The sequence below is a fragment of the Marmota marmota genome, unplaced genomic scaffold (genome assembly GCF_001458135.2).
Source record: "Marmota marmota marmota unplaced genomic scaffold, marMar, whole genome shotgun sequence".
Taxonomy (NCBI): Eukaryota; Metazoa; Chordata; class Mammalia; order Rodentia; family Sciuridae; genus Marmota; species Marmota marmota.
This window is the reverse complement of record NW_026000130.1, coordinates 5,004,730-5,023,963: the sequence shown is the minus strand read 5'-3', so window position 1 is coordinate 5,023,963 and position 19,234 is coordinate 5,004,730. Positions and strand designations below refer to the sequence as shown.

The 19,234-nt window shown below is 45.8% G+C and overlaps 1 protein-coding gene across 3 annotated transcripts in view; it reads right to left on the bottom strand.

Annotated features, from left to right (window-relative positions):
- The window catches only part of Usp30 (ubiquitin specific peptidase 30), a 32,737-nt gene extending 14,175 nt beyond the window's left edge, over window positions 1-18,562 (bottom strand). For 2 of the 3 annotated variants that reach the window (XM_015500263.2, XM_015500265.2), the window contains exons 1-7: window positions 18,363-18,561; window positions 14,435-14,544; window positions 13,188-13,370; window positions 7,877-7,980; window positions 2,707-2,805; window positions 2,196-2,241; window positions 1,036-1,130 (exon numbers count right to left, since the gene is read on the bottom strand). In XM_015500263.2, the coding sequence (XP_015355749.1) occupies window positions 1,036-1,130; window positions 2,196-2,241; window positions 2,707-2,805; window positions 7,877-7,980; window positions 13,188-13,370; window positions 14,435-14,544; window positions 18,363-18,445 (720 nt within the window). In that variant the 5' untranslated portion in view covers window positions 18,446-18,561. Of the gene's footprint in view, window positions 1-1,035; window positions 1,131-2,195; window positions 2,242-2,706; window positions 2,806-7,876; window positions 7,981-13,187; window positions 13,371-14,434; window positions 14,545-18,362 lie in introns of all 3 variants that reach the window. The other variant, XM_015500264.2, reaches the window with a different exon arrangement.
- Window positions 18,563-19,234: the final 672 nt, after the last annotated feature.

Sequence of the window (19,234 nt, the reverse complement as noted above, 5' to 3'; positions counted from 1 at the left end):
GAAAGAAGCCAGACATGAAAGGCCACATGTGGGCTGGGGATGTGGCTCAAGCGGTAGCGCGCTCGCCTGGCATGCGTGCGGCCCGGGTTCGATCCTCAGCACCACATACAAACAAAGATGTTGTGTCCGCCGAGAACTAAAAAATAAATATTTAAAAAAAAAAAAAAAAAAAGAAAGGCCACATGTGGTATGACTCCATGCATCTGAAATGTCCTGAACAGGCAGATCCACTGAGATGGAAGGTCAATCAGTGGTTGCCAGAGGTGGGGAGATGGAGAGGATGGGGAGACACTGATAATGGGCATGAGGTTTATTTTGAGGAGAGGGGAGATGTCTAAAGTTGGTAGAAGTGACAGTTGCAAAATATTTTTATTATGTTGAAAATTTTCCATAATAAAAATTACTTTGGGGCTGGGGCTATAGCTCAGTGGTAGAGTGCCTGCCTTGCATGAATGAGACATTAGGTTCAATCCTCAGCCCCACATAAAAATAAATAAATAGAATACAGATACTGTGTCCATCTACAACTAAAAACTATTTTTAAAAAATTACTTTGGGTTGGGGTTGTGGCTCAGTGGCAGAGTGCTTGCCTCGCATATGTGAGGCACTGGGTTTAATCCTCAGCACCACATAAAAATAATAAGCAAAATAAGGATATTGTGTCCATGTATAACTCTAAAATATTTGAGAAAAAGATGAAACTTTCTAAAACAATTCACCTTAACATATCAAATGCAAACAAAGCCAGACCCTCCAGTCCTAGAATCTACGCGTCCACTTTAGCATAAACTCAACCTCAGGACTCAAAATTCTGCTGATTCACAATAGATCTTCTGCTTCTGGTGCAGAAGATGCCAAGTGAGAACAGGTGACATGTTGGTGCTGACCAAAGCGGGCAGGCAGCCCTCCAGGTGTGCAGAGCCTGGGCACGCCAGCACCATTCACTGAGGTTAGCCCACACTCTCTAAATCCTTCCAAGAACCCTGACTCGGAAGAAAAGCTCGCAGGAACAGCAAGCGCTGGTGCTGCACTTACCTGGTGTTCACAGTGTTTGCAGACCATGTTGCTCGTGAGTCTCCCATGAAAAGGGTGCTGCGCCTTCCAGTGACTGGACGTGGGGTGAGGAGACCCTGGGACACAAAATACGTTTTGATATGCCACTTTTAGCCCTTTGGCACCAATCTCAAAACATACCCTCCTTTTTACAGGAGACACTCTTTAGGTAAAATAAAAAGTTCATTCAAAGAGTTTTCCTCATTGACTTCCAGCAAACACACACGCATTCCTTCTCCACAGATTTCCATAGTTCTTCACATGGGTCTCTATATCATGGGTACAGCCACATTTGAAAAAAGAATCTGCATTTAATAACATCTTCTTACAAATACAAGCTTAAAATGCTAGGGATTTCAATGAAAGGTTCCACTAGTGAGCATTCCATACAGGGAGCTAAGCTTCTGAAATGATCAGAATAAGCAAGTTCTGAAGAACTGGGATCTGCTTTGGCTGGGATGGAGGTTGGATTACCACACCCTAGAGAGGAGCACGGGCTCGGGGTCAGGCAGCCCGGCCTCCTTGCTGGCTCTGCTCATGACCTGGGAAGTTCTTTCATTTCTGAAAGTCTCATCCACTGGAAACAGGGATGATTATTAATCCACTGTCCCCAGAATCAACTTTATAGAGTTGTTGGGAAGCTTAGAAGACAAATTGCAATGCCTAGAATACAAAATGCATTTAAAAGAGGTATTTTGTTTCTATTACAACTAAGGCACAAAGGAAATTATGTGTCAATTTTATTTTTTAAGTTCAAGCCTTAAGAGTTAACAAGGATTCCCCTTCAAAGGAGAACTGTGATCATTTGCAGTAAAAGTGGGCCAAGGTGGAAATCCTGAGGACAAAATGCGTTAAAATGGAATTACCCACGATCTGAAATTCCAGAAGCAAAAAGAAAGCCCTTGTGGGAAGAGCAAAGTCCTTCTGGAGGAACCTGAGCAGGCCTGGGGTGCAAGGAACACTGAGACAATCATTTAAAGCTGTTCCCAAAATACAGGTTCCTTTGTAACTAGACCACAGTCCAGGCTGGATTGGGTGTCACCAAGAAAAATTTTAAAAACAACAACTTTTTAAAACAAGCAGATTAGTGTCATATCTACAAAGTATGCATCTATGTGTTACATTCAATAGAAAACAGCTACCTCTTGTGCGGCAGGTGATCTGTTTGGGAGTTATTTCTGACTGCTGCTGTAAGGGAAAAAGAAACAGACTGAAAATCCTGCCTTTTCCTTCCCTCACCACCCCGAGAGTTTACAAGTTTCTGTGCTGATGGCATCACTCAAAATGAACTTCCGACACAGCCCTCGGTTCTCAAAGCATGCTCGCTAGTGTCTCTGGCTGGCTCCTGCAGGCTCCTCCACCCAAGGCAATTAAAACGCCTCCCCTCCCTGGGGCATTTCCCCTTTACTAGTTAACTTTCTTCTCCACAACACAAATCTCAGCAATGCATCATTTAAAAAGCCTGACCTCTCTAGCTAAAGGCACTGACTGCAGAGTGTACCTTAAGACCCTCCCCAGTCTCATCCCCACTACTGATTCTTACTAAATCCTACTTTTTTGTGCTTAAGGTTGTACAAAGATTATACTTGTGTTTTCTACAAAGACTAAATATGTCCAAACAGCATTAAGCATGAGGAAAATATTAACGGTTACCTCCAGAGAATGCACATCAAACAGATGCGTGACCCTTGGCTGGCGGTCCCGCTCGTCTTCCAGTGATGAGGTAATGACGTGGAATAATTCGTGAGCATCCTGTCAGAGGGCAAAGCATTCTTCAGAGAGGCCCCATGAAGTCACTGCAAGACCAGCACCACCTCCTCTGTGGCCACCAGGCGGACCCCCGTAGTTAGAGAGGGCAGAATTGGCTCTCCACCTTCTCAGGGCCCTGCTCCTTAAGGAAAACTGTCACATGGTAGATGACTCCACAGGTGGGGACTCTCAACTCAGAGGTCCAGGAGGATTAAGAAGGCAGAGAGGGGCGGCTGCCCTCCTACCAGCAGCCAGTGTCAGCTGAACTGACATGGCCTTGACCTTCACTCCACTGGACTCCCAAGGAGTGCTTTTTCTTTTTAGGTTATGGTAAAATACACATAAAATTTACCACACTAGCCATTTCTGAGCTGCTGGGACCACAAGTATGTGCCACCATGCCTGGGTACCACGTTAGCCACTTCTAAAGGTACAGTTCAGTGGAATTAAATACACTCAGTGTCTCTCCCCATCCCCACCGTCCAACCCTAGGACTTTTCCATCTTCCCAAACTCAAACTCTCTACCCATTAAACATTCACTCCCATTTGCCCTCCCTGGGCCCTGGCCCCATTCCATGTCCTGTCTCTAGGACTCTGGCAATTCTAGGGACTTTATAGAAGTGGAATTATACACTATTAGTCCTTTTGCGACTGGCTTAGTTCACGGGGCGCAATGTCTTCAAGGTTCATCTAACTGAAGCATGTGTCAGAATTTTCTTCTTTTTAAACTTTTTTTTTTTTAGTTGTAGATGGACACATGCCTTTATTTAATTTATTTATTCTTATATGGTGCTGAGGATGGAACCCAGTGCCTCCCATGTGCAAGGCAAGTGCTCTTCCACAGAGCTACAAACCCAGCCCTCCTCCTTTTTAAAGGCTGAATAATATTTTATTGCATAAAACTTTTGTTCATCCAGCCGGGAACAGTGGCGCATGCCAATAATCCCAGCAACTCAGGAGGCTGAGGCCAGAGCATCATAAGTTTGAAGGCAGCCTCAGCAACTTATGAGGCCCTGAGCTACTTGGCTAGACCCTGTTTCAAAATTAAAAACACAAAGGGCTGGGATGTGGCTCAGTGGTAGAGCACTTGCCTTGCATATATAAAGCACTGGGTTCAATTCTCAGTAGTACCACATATAAATAAATGAATAAAATAAAGGTTTGTCACCAACTAAAAAAAAAGTTTAAAAAAAAAACTTGTTGGGGGAGAGGGGAGAAGAGAGAGAGAAAAAAGAAACTTAAAAAAATATACATATATAAAGGGCTGGGATGGGGCTAGTGGTATAGTGGCCCTGGGTTCAATTCCTGGCACCCACAGACAACTTTTGTTCATCGGTTCCTCTACTGATGGACACACGGTTGCTTCCACCTATGGGCTTCTGAGAACAACCCTGCTCTGTGCAGCACATGTAGGGGTGTGCAAACTCTGTCTGAGTCTGTTTGCGACTTTTTGGTATGTACCCCAAAAGTGGAGCTTCTGGGTCACGTGGCAAGAGGCTCCCCTTTAAGGATCAATTCAAATGATCCTCTCCCCAAAAGCCCAAGCCCTGACTCCCATCTCTCCTGCTCTCCTCCCCAGGCTCTCAGGGCGCTGATCCTCCTGCGGCCCTTGACTCCCACTCTTCACCCCACTCCACGTGGTCAGCAGAATGAGAAAAGGCACTCTGTTGACCTGAGCCCCAAGGCTGAGCACTGATCGGAGCCATCTTTTAAAAGGCCAATGGTTTTCCTCTTCTGCTTCCAGTCTCCTGGCAGCTCTCACTGCCAGGGAAAAGCCTCTGATCTCCTGCAAAGCCCTCCATGAGAGGCCCTGACCCTGACTCATTCTAGAACACTCTACCTCACCGACGTGCTCCAGCCCCTGGCCTCTTTCATGGCCCTTGAGCAAAACAAGTTTATTCCCATCTCAAGCCGTGCCCACCCGTACCCAAGCTGCCCTTTCCATCCCTCAGGCCTCCCTGAAATGGCTCCCCACAGGGGGACCTCCCCGGCCAATATACAAAGCTGCCTGTCCCCCCACCGCCAATAAGCCACCTTAGGTGGAGTAGCCACAGCCTCCCGCCTTCCTCTCCCTCTCACTCTGGCCTTAGTTCTTCCTTTTCAAGTACAAGTCAGATCAAACCAGGGCGCTGTTCAAAGCCTTCTATGGCCCCCTCCTGCATACACAGTCAAAGCTAGGCCCTGGCCACAGCCTCCCTGCACGAGCTGCTTCCTGACAACCTCTGCCGTCCCTCCCACTGCCCCAGCCCCAGCCAGCCACCCCAGCCTCCCTGCTGTCTTCCAAACTCTGTGGCTTACAGCCATCTTTAGGTTTCCATCCTGGCTTGCTGCTCTGCTACAACATTCTGCACGGCCTCACCCCTCTTCATGCTTCAGGTCTCACTAGAGCCTCACCTCTCCAGATGGGCCCTCCCTGCCTACAGCAGGCTCCCCTGTGCCCCACCGCGGACTTATTATGTCATCCTATTTATTTTCTTGTTTGCACATCTTGAAATCACCTGTCTACTGCCTGCATCCCCCTCCTTCCACCACAAGAATTCAAGTTCATGGGAGCAGGGGATCTGCCAAGTGGTCTGCTGTACCACCTCCTGCCCTCAACAGGCCCTGCCCAAGGCAGGCACTCAACAGATACTTGTTGGGAAAAGAGTCAAGAATAAACAAGGCAAGGGTCTTGCCACCCAGGGACTCATAATCCAGGGGCAGATTCATAATCCAGGGGCAGCCTGGCCAGTTACCAAGAGCACAAGCACAGAGTCAGCCCTGGAACAGGGAGTGATGAGCTGGGAGCCGGGAGGGACTCAGCTCTTCCCAGGAGACTGGATGGGCCCTGACAGTCAGGACTCTGCCCCAGCCCTGGAGCACTCCTGAGGCAGGGCAGAGTCAGACCACAATCTGTCCTGTCAGTCACAGAGCTGCAGAGCCTCCCAGAAATGAACAGTTTTGCAGAAGAGGGTGGAGCTTGAGAGTGTATGCTGTAGTGCCAGGTAAGCTCCAATGGGACTGTGCCACCAAGCAGCTTTGTGACTTTGGATAAATCATTTCCCTTCTCCAAGCCTCAGTGACCCCATCTATAAATTTGGGATAATAATAGTAACTGCTTACAGGGTTGTTGTACAGATCAAATCAGTTTACACAAAGAAGGATTTCTGGAGCTATAGACAGAAAATGTGTTGATGGTCAGCAAGAGTAAACTACTGACTAACTAGATCCTCTGTGTTGCAGATGGAAAAGGTCCCGTGCCAGATGCTCTGGATCCCTTCAAAGAGCAAGAGACCAACAGAAAGACACGATCACCAGCTTCCCTGCACACTAAAGCACTACCCAGCCAGGGACTGCTCTGGGCTGAGCATGCTGAGAACACTTCCAGGAAATCAGGTATAATTTAAGTGGGTCTTGTTTTATTTTGTTGTCTTTTATAATATTTTTAGTTGTACATGGACACAATACCTTTATTTTGTTTATTTAGTTTTTTATATGGTGCTGGGGATCAAACCCAGTGCCTCATGCGTGCTAGGCAAGCACTCTACTACTGAGCCACAACCCTAGCCCTTACGTGGGTCTTTGATAACAAAAGTTATCTGATGTCATCAGGGACTGAACCTCAAATCCATACTCTCAGTTGAGACACATTTAAAAGGGCTGGAGTTCAGCTCAGTGGTAGAATACTTATGTACCCAGCACCACACACACACACACACACGCTTTCCAGCGTTCTAAATGGAAAAACATTTCAAGATACAATTGGGGGGCTGGGGATGTGGCTCAAGCNGGGGGGCTGGGATGTGGCTCAAGCGGTAGCGCGCTCGCCTAGCATGTGATGCAGCCTGGGTTCGATCCTCAGCACCACATACAACAAAGATGTTATGTACTGCCGAAAACATAAAAATAAAATAATTAAAATCAATCTCTCTCTCTCTCTCATCTCTCATCTCTCTACTCTCTCCAAAAAAAAAAAAAAAAGATACAATTGGATTAAAAGATATGCATCTTAAAAAATCATAGACATGGGCTGGGTTGTGGCTCAGTGGCAGAGTGCTTGCCTCGCACACATGAGGCACTGGGTTCGAGCCTCAGCATAACATAAAAATAAATAAACAAAATAAAGATATTGTGTCCATATATAACTAAATATATGTATAAAGCAGAGACATCACCAACATGTTCGTGGCTTCAGATCAGACAGGAACGAGGAACTAGAGGTCATCTTAAACGAAGGGGAGCTAGAAAGGCCCCTTGTTCCCTTTTCATGTTTTTAGAATGCCTCTTGCTCCAGCCCCACAGTCTGGGGAGGTCTAGAAGGCCATGTCCCCTTTCTCAGGTCTGTGTTTGCACCAGAGGGGCAGAAGCGGCCTGCACAAAACAGAAAAGGCCCCCCGCTGCAGTGAGCAACAGAGTGGTTTCTCCCTCCTGCAGCTGCCCCGGGGGCCTCTGGCTCAGGCTTGCCATTGGCGGTGGTGGTCTGGGGCGGAGGAGGGCAGCCAGATCCCAAGCAGACAGCGAAGCTGCAGGTGTGGACCAGGGAGGTAGGAGTGGCTGGAATAAAGTCTTGGGGTTGCATATGACCCCTGCTCAAGGCTTGGGGCCACTTTAAGCTCATCTCTGAAGTCTGACTTTCTTAAAAATGAGAGCTTTGGCCAAAAAAGGATCTCACTTAAATCTCTGGAACACTAAGATGACACCACTTGCCACTTTTTAAAGGACCCAGGCCTCCCTATCTAGCCACTGTAGAGCAAGGTCACTAGAGAACTGAAATATTTTCCCTCTTTGGCAACTGTTTATGCTCCATGCCGCTAACCTTTCTCCACTGGGTGGCAAAGGGCTGTGTGTCTGCTCTGATCACGAGAGCAGGGAGGAAGTTGATGCTTTGGTCCCAAAACACTGAGATTGTCTAAAATGTCACAGAAACACTGGGGATGGAACTCAATAGTAGAACACTTGCCTGGCGTGTTCAAGACCCTGGGTTCTGTCACCTGCACTATAAACATACACTCACACTAGGCAACTGCAAGGTTGCTCCCTAAGCCTCTAGGGAAAAGGCTTCTCTGAGCTACACCTGTTGCATGTTGTGCTCACCTGTTCTTCAAAGGAAGAGATCTGCCACCTATACATTCTTAAGACATCCAGCAAGCAGCTCGCATCTAAGACCTCTTCCTCAGTAACTTCTTGGCAGGACAAAGCTGGAAATGAAACCGGAAAGCCAGTTACTAAATGCACCAACAAATGACTAACACCAGAAAATCTACAACAGTACACCAGGCCACAGTTAATCACAGTTTAAGAACGCAGAACTCACTGTGAACTAGAGGGCTTTCGTCATCATTCATTGTAGCTTTGTGCTTACTATGCTATTAGCACTTCATGTTTGTCGAGTGGATCTAGTGTTTTTGAGTCTGCAGTATTTAAATGCAGTAACTGATTTCTGATCTTTGAGTTACCATGGTCAATCTAAATCTATTGATGCAAGGTTCTTATTGAGTAAAACTATTTTAGCTCACGATTCTCTGAGTGGGAAGGGGCCTCAAACCCTCATCTAGTCCACCCCACACCCAGTGGGTAACCAGTGTGTACCCTCCACACCGAGCCCTCCCCTGGCAAGGCCTTCGCTGTGCTTGTATGCGTTTGAGCTTCTGGCCACCACAGCAGAGCGTGTCAGGGTGTGTGTGGCAGCCAGAAAACTCTGCTAAGAGCTTCACTTGTCAGTCAAGCGTAGAAGCAATCCTAATAAAGGAAAATAGAAGTTTGATTGGCTTGTGAATTTATAAATACATCTAGAGGTTGACGCTTTCTCTGTAAAGGGTCGCATGTTCTTTGTTGCAACCACTCAACTGCTGCTGCAGCACAAAAGCAGCCACAGGCAGTGCCTGAACAAATAAGCATGGCTGTGTTCCAATAAAACTTTATTAATAAAAACGAAGGGGAGCGATTTGGCCCACTGGCTACAGGGAGATGACAGCTGATTTTGTGTGTATGTTTGTGTGTGTGTGTGTGTTACTAGGCTTTGACCCAGGAGCATTCTCCCTCTGAATTACATTCCCAGCCCTTTTTAAATATTTTACTTTGAGACATGGTCTCACTAAGTTGCCGAGGCTGTCCTCAAACTTGTGATGCCCCTGCCTCAGCCGGAGTCCCTGAGATTACAGGCTGTGCCAGCGCCTGGCCTGACTGCTGATCTCAACCACCCCCTCCCTGTAGGAGACCACACTGGACCAGTACTGCTAGAGTGTGGGAGAGAAGAAGTCGAGCCTGCCACCTCAGGGTGGGGGTGTTCTGAAAGTTCAATGACTTACAGACAAGTAGGTCAGCCTGTTTCTCATCTTGGATTTGCAGTCAGTGGACTTGAGAGAGACTCCTTTAAAATATATTCTAAGCTCTGACTCAGGAGGATGTGGACTCTGACCCCACCCCAATCCATCACCACCCTCATCCTTGTCTGAGTATGCCTGGTGACCCTGAATGGGGACATGTGAGAAGTAGCAGCCTGGGCAGCTAGTGCTGAGAAGGCCTGAGGGTCCACCTATCAGTGTACATATCCTGGGGTCAGTCCTCCACCCTCCAGAACAAAGGGAAGGACTGAGAAGAACTGTGTCTTCCTGCTTCCTGCATTCATTGGGCAGCCCTTCTGAGAACTTTTTCTCTCCCCAGGAAAATTTCCAATGCCTCCTTTAACCTGACTTTGTCTAAATGCTGCGGGGTGAGGGGAGGGGGGATAGTAGAGGATAGGAAGGGCAGCAGAATACAACAGACACTAGTATGGCAGTATGTAAAAAAGTGGATGTGTAAGCGATGTGATTCTGCAATCTCTATACGGGGTAAAAATGGGAGTTCATAATCTGCTTGAACCAAATGTATGAAATATGATATGTCAAGAGCTTTGTAATGTTTTGAACAACTAATAAAAAAAATTCATTAGGGAAAAAATAAATAAATAAATGCTGCGGGGTGACCTGGCGATATCTGCTAATAGTTCCATGTCCCCCAGTCCAGCAGCTTGACTTTATTCAGGATTTACCTAAGGACCCATGTGCTTATATGCCCAAGAGCCCACAGTGCACAGGATGCTCCCCACAGCCTGCTGACTGTGACGAGACACTGGAAACAAGAGGGAAATAAACGGAGGCATCTCAATATACAGCCACCGTGCAGCCACCAAGGTGAGGAGATTTGTAAATGACACATCTGATGCAAGATCAATACCCAGAACACAGAAAGAACTTGCAAAATTCAACAACAGAAAATCTGAACAACCTAATTTGAAAATAGGCAAAGGACTTGAACAGACATTTTTTTTCAAAAAAGATGATATGAATGGCCAATAAACAAATGAGAAGATGCTCAACATCCCTTATCATTAGGGAAATGCAAATTAAGACAATAACATACCACTCGACACCCGTGAGGATGGTTATCATTAAACTAAGAGAAAACAGCAAGTGATGGCAAGGACATGAAGAGACTCGGACCCTTCTGCATTGCTGCCTGGCAGATAAACTGGTGTGGCCTCTGTAGAAACAGAATGGTGGTTCTTCAAAAATTTAAACAAAGTTACCAATTGACCCAGCAGGGCTTCTTCTGGATCTACACAGAAAATAAATGAAAGCAGAGACTTGGACGGATATCTGCACACTGATGTTAACAGCAGCGTGACTCAGGAGAGTCAACGATGGAGGCCCAAATGTCCCCTGTCTGATGGATGAATGGAAAATCCAAATGCAGTACATGCACATGGATATCAACCTTAAAAAGGAATGAAATTCTGGTACATGCTCTAATGTGGATGAATCCTGATGACATTATACTAAGTGAAATAAGTAAGACAGCCACCAAGGGACAAATATTATAGGGTCCACTTTTATGAAAAATACATGGACATGCAGCATCTCACGGCTCCATGAGGTAAGGGTCAAAATCTTAGAAACAGAACAGTGCTCCAAAGGGCTGGAGAGAGGGGAGGGAGGGAGTTTCTGTCTGATGGGTGCAGCTGCAGTATAAGGTGATGAAGAGCTTTGGAAATGAGTGGTGGGGACTGTCGTATGACAATGTGACTGTACTTAAGACCACTGAACTATACGCTTAAAAATAGTTTAAATGTTTGTTTGTTTGTTTAGTATTGGGATTGAACCCAGGGCCTCAAACATGCTAGGCAAATGCTCTCCACTAAGCAAAGTCCTACGCCCATTATGTTTTATTTTTGAGACAGGGTCTCAGTTTCCCACGCTGGCCTTGAACTTGCTATCCTCCTGGATTAGCCTCCTGAGTAGCTAGGATGACAAGCGTGTACCACTGCACCAGGATTGCAATGGTATTTTTTTAAAACAGGGTCGGAAAGGGGATTATTCTCAACTCACCTCTTATACAGAAGAGCAGACCTGTTTCCTAGAGACTTTTGTGTCAAGCAGAGATTCCCAAGGCAAAATACCTCAATGAAGCAATCTTAGCTGGGAGTTTTTTAAGTCTGATTTTTTGTTCTGACTATCAGAGAAATACATGCTATTGTTGAAGGCAGAAGTATGATTTTTTAAAATGTTTCTTAAAACTATCAATAACTGCACACCAGCATGGCCACTGCTAATGCTTTCGTCTTTTTCTGTCCAGCCTTTATCTGTGGAAGTTTTTACCTTGCTGAATGACATTATATCACATTTTGTTTCTTGCTCTTTTAAACTTAATATTTAGCCTTTCCCAAATTAAAAAGATTTTATAAAAATGATTCTGCATAGCTATACATCACTGATTGCTTAAGCATTCCATTTTAACCATTCATGGTCTTTTTGTTTTTTTCTTTTTTTGCCATTATAGGCTTGTGCTGGAGACCTCTGTGTATCTATCATGTTCTACATAATACCCATGAATTTTTTTTGTTTTGTTGTTTTGCAGTGCTGAGGACTGAAGTCAGAGGACTGTATATACTAGGCAAGCACTCTACCACCGAGCTATATCCCAGCCCTGCCTATGAGATTTTAACAGATGTTATAGGGAAGAAAGACAGTTCTGCAGTCAAAAAACTTAGTTTAAAAATGAAATTGTCTATTCTTCCCATGCTCCCTCTCTCCCTATCCCTAAGAGTTGTTGGAGGGGAAGGGAGGGGGCATGGGTTATAAATGATGGTGGAATGTGATGATCATTATTATCCAAAGTACACGTATAAAGAAAGGAATTGGTGTGAATATACTTTGTGTAAAACCAGAGATATGAAAAATTGTGCTCTATCTGTGTAATAAGAATTGTAATACATTCCACTGTCATATATAACTTTTTTTAAAAAGGTCAAAATAAATATTTGAAAGTATTTAAATAAATGAGTTGTAGCCAGGTGCGGTGGCACATGTCTGTAATCCCAGTGGCTTAGGAGGCTGAGACAGGAGGATCATGAGTTCAAAGCCAGCCTCAGCAAAAGTGAGGTGCTAAGCAACTCAGTGAGACCCTGTCTCTAAATAAAATACAAAATAGGGCTGGGGATGGGGCTCAGTGGTCGAGTGTTTCTGAGTTCAATCTCTGGTACCACTCCCCACAAAAAATGAAGTTGTACAGGTTAACTTCAAATCTTTACCATTATCAATACATACTGAGAATTTCTCAGTTGAAGGCCAGTGTTCAGCCATTCGTACAATTTTTGCTGTTAGAACCCCATTTTCCTGGCTAGTATAAATCACAGTGCACATGTCTTGTTTTCTTCTTGTGTGTGTGTGCTGGGGATCACACCCAGAGCCTCATTCTGCTAGGCAAGCACTCTACCCCTGAGGTCCCCCCCAGCCCCATAGTACACATTTTCCTAAGTACTTTCTCAGGACAGATTCCTAGATGTGGGAGTATGAGGCCAAATGGTACTGAACACTCCACAAGCTCTTACTGGGCAGTTGCAAACCACCTTCCAGAAGGAATAATACATGGAGCTCCACCCATCAGCAGCAGCATGTGGAGGTGCTGTCCGACAGTGGCCAGGACTGTGAATTTTTAATCTTTACTGACAGGCAAAAGAATATATTAAAAAATTTAAGTGGCACTATTATTTTGTTTACATTTCTTTGATTAATTCTGGAGTATTTATTAGGATTCCACATGACTTATTTTTGTGATTGCCCTTATTTCCTAGGCTAAGGCACACTTTTTTTTCCCTTTCAACTTTAATGGTTTTGAAACTAGAGTGCTTCTTACAATCAAAATGTTTCTTTGGTAGTGGATTTTTTCCTTTTTAAAAAAAGCTGATATTATTTTTTAAATAAATGGTTTAATCTTTGATTTTTAAAAAATACACCTATTTGTATCTATCTTTGCATGACCATCTACGTGATCTTTTTCTACAAAAAAGCTAATAACCCTTTGTTTGTCTGCCATCTAGGCCTTTTCTTGAAAATGTGCGCGACCCCCTGGGAGTGCCGCTAGATACCTTTCAGGAGGTGCAGCAGGGTCAAGGACAAGTACTGGTGCCGGGGCGGCTCCTTCTGGTCCCTGGTGTACTGGGTGGTAAACTCCTCCAGCCACCTGATGAAGGCCGGGCAGGCGGACAGGCCCTGCAGCAGGGAGTTCATGAAGCAGGTGTTCCCTAAGTTGACGAGGCCAGGCACCAGCCCTAAAAACATTGGAGGAACACAAGAACAGCACATCACACGGGACCAACTTTCTTTTCCTCCCATTTGGGACCCAGAGTTTCTACACGGTGACCTGAAGTTTGGAACCCTGATCTGAGCAGGTCCTTATCTGATGAGCTCTGGGAGCCAGGCTTTCTTTCTGTGCCCAGGCCTGGTCCCAGTTCTGCCCTACAGACGTGAGTGACAGGAGGACTCATCCCTGTCTCATGTTAGCTTTGACTCCACCACAGTGTCTGGCACAGCTTGGATTATTGTCAAGTGTATGAGAACACTTGGTGACCACCTCCTCCTCTTCCCCTGCGTCATTCTCTCACATGTTCCCTCTACTTCTATAAAAAAGCAACACTTCTCAGAACAGAAAACAATTGCTCCGTTGTTGCTCCCAGGGGACAATGATTTTGCTCTGATAACAACCACTGGGAAAGACACCACTCTACCAATTCTGATCAATCTTTCTGCAAAGAGATCAACAAAATCTGATATAATCCCCTCTTCTACTGAAAAGCTTGTAAAACTTTTAAACATGAAAGTTCTCAAACATGCATAAGAATGTATAATGAACTCAAATTATTACCATTCCCAGATTTAGCAATGATCAAATCTTGCTACAACTCTCTTTCTTTCACCAATGTTAAGTAAAACAATATTTACATAAGGGAGCACTTAAGGAAATAGATTTTTTTATTAATGAAGAAACAAACTTGAAACTTTTATTGGTTACCAGTAGCTAGTCAGAGAAACCACAACTGAATGACATAATTAATCAATTTTACTACCAAAAACACAATTGCTATATTAGTGAGAACACTGAGCTGATTAAGCTGCTTGAAATTCGTCATTACAAAGCCTGCCTTAAACTCAAAGTCTGCAAAGGCAGGGTAGAAATCTTTTCATTACAGAGTAATAAATGAGTCAATGTAAAAGCACTGTTTCACAACCAAAGGCCTCATTTTGAAGATATGAGAGAAGAAAAAGCTACCCACTCCCCCAGCTTTCTATACCGCTTTCAGATAAAAACACCACAAGGCAATGGTCCCATTCTTACCTTTTCTACGTTTCTTTCTTTCTGTAATGGGACCCCAAATGACATATATTCCTGCTGCAAGAGCAGCAGCAATTCCGCCTATAACTCCCCAGTTCTTCATAACTTTGTATCTAAAAAAGAAAATAAGTTTATTGTCTTCCCTCATTACAGACAAGTCATATGGATACACTGCCATAGGTAAAAGAAGAACATTTTGTCAAAATATCCTACCAAATACCTAAGTTTAAGGTTAATGTAATATATAGTAACAGAATTATGTTTTGAAAATCAGGATGTTGCCCAGCTATAATCTCAGCAACCCAGGAGGCTGAGGCAGGAGGATCCCAAGTTCAAAGTCAGCCTCAGCAACTTAGCAAGGCCCAAAGCAATTGAGTGAGTCCCTGACCCTGACTCAAAATAAAAATGAAAAGGGCTGGAGAAGCAGCTCAGTAGTAAAGCAGCCCTGGGTCAAATCCCCAGCACCAAAACAATTAAAATAAATCAGGATGTTTTGACAATAAGATTTAAAATCTAAGACAAAAATATGACCTTTCAAAAGTGTCTCACTCAGAAGAAAAGCAGAAGTATTCCTCCTACAATTTCTCTCCCTCCACTGATACACTGGCTGCCACACGGCCCACACCCTGACCTCAGGGCCTCTGCACTGCTGCTCCCCCAGAAGCCTCGTCCCCCAGAAGACTGCGTGGCCCACTCCTTCACTTCTTCACCACCCTCCACCTCTCAAAGAGACCCACCCCAAACCTGTTACTGGAATCTGCACTCCTGGCCTTCTCTACCAGGATTCTATGTTTCTGGGTTTTTTTAAACCATTGTATTTATCACCTTCTAACATAAAATCCACTTAGTACATTTATTGTACGTCTCCCTCAAGTGAGGGCAGGGGTCAGAAGTGTCTAGGCCCTGCTTGGCACATTGGAGGTTCTCAATAACATCTACTCAATGACTGACTCCTGTAGCAAATATTTTGGAATGGATTTTAAAATATTAAGCATATAATTAAAGATCTTCTGAACATTTTTAAAATTAAGGATTTCTTAATTTCAGCCTTGAACTGAACACAGACAGAATTTATTCTTTTACTACAAATGAAGAAATTTCTCCAGTAATTTAAAAACTATTTTTATGCAAAGCTCTGTATTTCCACCAAGGCAAACACATACACATGTGGATTTCTATGTGTAATATATATCTATATATGTGTAGCACATATATTCTTACTTTTTCTTTTTTCCTTCTACAGTATTGGAAATCAAACCCAGGGTCTCATGAATGCTAAGCAAGCACTCTACCTCTGAGTTATATCCCTAGCCTTTTTAAAAAAAAATTTTTTTTAGTTATACATAGACACAATATCTTTATTTTGCTCATTTATTTTTATATGGTGCTGAGGATCGAACCCAGGGTCTCACACGTGCGAGGTGAGTGCTCTACTGCTGAGCCACAACCCCAGCCCATCCCTAGCCTCAGCCTCTCAAGTAGCTGGGATGAAAGGTATGCAGTACCATGCCCAGCTAATTCTTATCCCAATACATGGATTATGTGAATATAGGGGGTTTTATTTGATTACTTTATAGATACTGGGGGTCTCACACATGCTAGGCAAGCACTCTACCACTGAATCACATTCCCAGGCCATTATTAAAATTTTATTTTGAGACAGAGTATTGCTAAATTCCCCAGGCTGGCCTCAAATTTGTAATCCTCCCACCTCAGCCTCCCAAGCAGCTGAGATTACAGGCATGAACCACCACACCTAGCCAAATATAATTTTGATTTCAGCTCAGTAAACATAACTAAGGGAAGAGTCACTAGTGACAATAGTGACTGTTTTATATTTTTCTAGTATCATAGCTGACAAATGAATTTCAAATAGGCCTTTGATCTTCCAAGACAGAATCAGAAGAATGCACAGAACTTAGTTAAGAAAATGGAATCACATTACTCAAGTTCAAGCCTGGCTTTGCTATTCCCTAGGACATCATTTCACCCTGTAACCCTCAGCCTCCTCATCTGTTCAACAATGATTATTGTGGACACACCTCGTAGGGCTGTTTTGAGGATTACATCAGCACTCATGCATAGGGTACATAAAAAGAGCTTAAGTATCAACTTCTATAATTATTAAGCATTATAATCTCAGGCTCATTCATGACATTTTCTTGAAGTTTCTTAATGTATCACTGTGCTGATTTTTACATAATGTGTTCACAAAAGTGCCTGGAGGGCTGGGGTTGTGGCTCAGTGGTAGAGTGCTTGCCTAGCATGTGTGAGGCACTAGGTTCGATTCTCAGCACCACATACAAATAAATAAATAAAATAAGAATTTCATCAACATCTAATATAAATATATTTTTTTTAAAGTGCCTGGAAATGCTAAAATGAACGAACACTGAAATGTAAAGAACTTGAGCAGCACTTTAAAAATCTCCTGATCAAATACTAAAACTTAAGCATGCATACGCTATGCCAGGCACTGTTATTGATAATCTTATCTCATCCTTAAAACAACCCTGTATGGGGCTGGGGTTGTGGCTCAGTGGCAGAGCGCTTGCCTCGCATGTGTGAGGCACTGGGTTTGATCCTCAGCACCACATAGAAATGAATAAACAAAATAAAGATATTGTGTCCATCTATAACTAAAAAATATTAAAAAAAAAAAAACCCTGTGAAAGTAGGTTCTGCTGACATCCAAAATGAAGGATCTGGGAGATGTGGCCAACTTAGTCACTTGAGTGACTGAGTGAGGGAATGTGGCTCTGAATCCACGACTAGCTGGCTCCAAAGTCTGTGCTTAAAACCAAAGTTCACGAGGGAAATGGAAAGGCAGTGTTGAAAGGCTGGGGAGAGGACTTGCCCAGGTCCTTAGCAGGGCAGGGACAAGAATCCCAGGGGAAAATGATGACTTTGCAAACTCAATTTCTCTGCAAAAACGACATCATGAGCAGAATGTCAGGGCCTGGGAGTGAAGAGATCTGGCTTCTCCTTCCGGCTCTGCCATCAGGTCCTGGGCAAGGCCAGTTCAAGGCTCATTTTCCACCTACAGAATGGGGGCCCTGGACAGGACAAGCATTGAGGGCTTCCAGTCCTGGGATAATGAACTCGTTCGACCTGCTCTAGTTCCAAAGGAAGCAAACCTGAGCAACAGGTCTCAGTCACTTAGGGTCAGCAATGGGGGTGCAGCAAGCAGCTCTGAAGCCTGGCACCCTGGAGAGAGCGGATAAGACAGACACGATGACAGGACTGGGGACACAGGTATCATACCAGGAAAGGGCGGGGGGCCTTAAGCCTCAGCAGGACCAGGCAATCTTCACTGATCAAGGGGCCTGGTCTGGTTTAGGGGCCCTCCCAAGGGTCTTCAGTCCCATGAAAAGGATTGAGGACTCAGACAGAAGTGGGGATCCCTAGCAGAACTGGAGGGGGGGTCTGACATTAACAGGAGTATGGACAAAACTTGGGGGGGGGGGGTCTGGCAGGCCTGAGGCACTGGTAAGACCGTGGGAGCTACCGAGGACTGGGGTTGGCAGAGAACCTGGCATCCAGGACCGATATGAATGGGGGGCTCAGGATCGAGGGGCCTCGCAGGCCTTTGGGGGCTTTAGAGGGCTCGGTGGCACCGGGGCCTAGACAGGACTGGGAGGCCCTCGAAGTCGGGGACGCTGGCAGCATGGTGGCAATGGCGCGGGGTGGGGACAGCGACAGAACTGGGGACGCTGACGGAACCGGTGTCGCCGCAGGGCTGGAGGCCCTGATAGGCCTGTCACCCCTCCCGCCTCGGCGCCCGGGCCTCCCTCCGTCAGGACGCAGAGGCCTGGGGAGTGTCCACCGGGGCCCCGGAGGACCCGACCAGGGCGAGAAAAGGCCCCGCCGGCTCCGGCTGCAGCCTCGGTCCCGGCCTCCCGCTCGCCCCGCCCCCGCCGGCGAAGCTCACCTGACGGCCGCCCCGGTCCGCAGGAAGCGCTGGATTGCCCTGTCAGCCGCCGTCAGCGCAGCCTCGGCCCGGGAGCTCAACATCGCGGACGTGCCGGAGGCCAGCCGCTGCCCCTCCGACTCCGCCGCCGCCGCCGCCCGCCGGAGGGCTCCCCAGGCTCCCGCGGCGGCGGAACCCACGGCCACAATCGCAGCTCTTCGGGGGAAACGAGGCCGAAGGACAAGCTCCCCGGGAGGACCGGAAGTGGCGGCCACCGGAGAGTAATAGCCCACGGACCACCTCTTTGTTTTTCCTGTCCCCCTTAGCAACGGGAGCCGAGGACTGTTGCTAAGGGAGGCCCACCTGCTCTGGGCCGCTTCCTTTTCACATTTTATCCAGACTCCATTCACAAATGCAGATGACCGACCCAGTTTCAGGAAGGACCCTGGGCCATATGTTCAGTGTGGAGGGGGAGGGCCCGTCCGGCAGTGGAGGCGGCCTCCGTGAGAGGCCGGGAGCATCGTGTATTCCCAGGGCCCAGGAATCCCAGCCCGAGACTCCCTGCGTTCCTTAGCGTGTCATTTTAACCTTACTGTATTTGTAATTTACTGCGAGGGTCTGCTCCCACTTCCGCCATCGACTTCGCTAGCTACACTTTATTATTATTATTACTACTACTACTACTACTACCAGGGGTTGAATCCAGGGGCACTTAACCACTGAGCCACATCCCCAGCCTTTTTTATTTTTTATCTTGAGACAGGGTCTCCTTAAGTTGCTTAGGGCCTCCCTAAATTGCTGAGGCTGGCCTCCAATTTGAGATCCTCCTTCCTCAGCCTCCCTAGCTGCTGGGATTACAGGCATGGTCACTGCACCCGGCTGCTAGCTACACT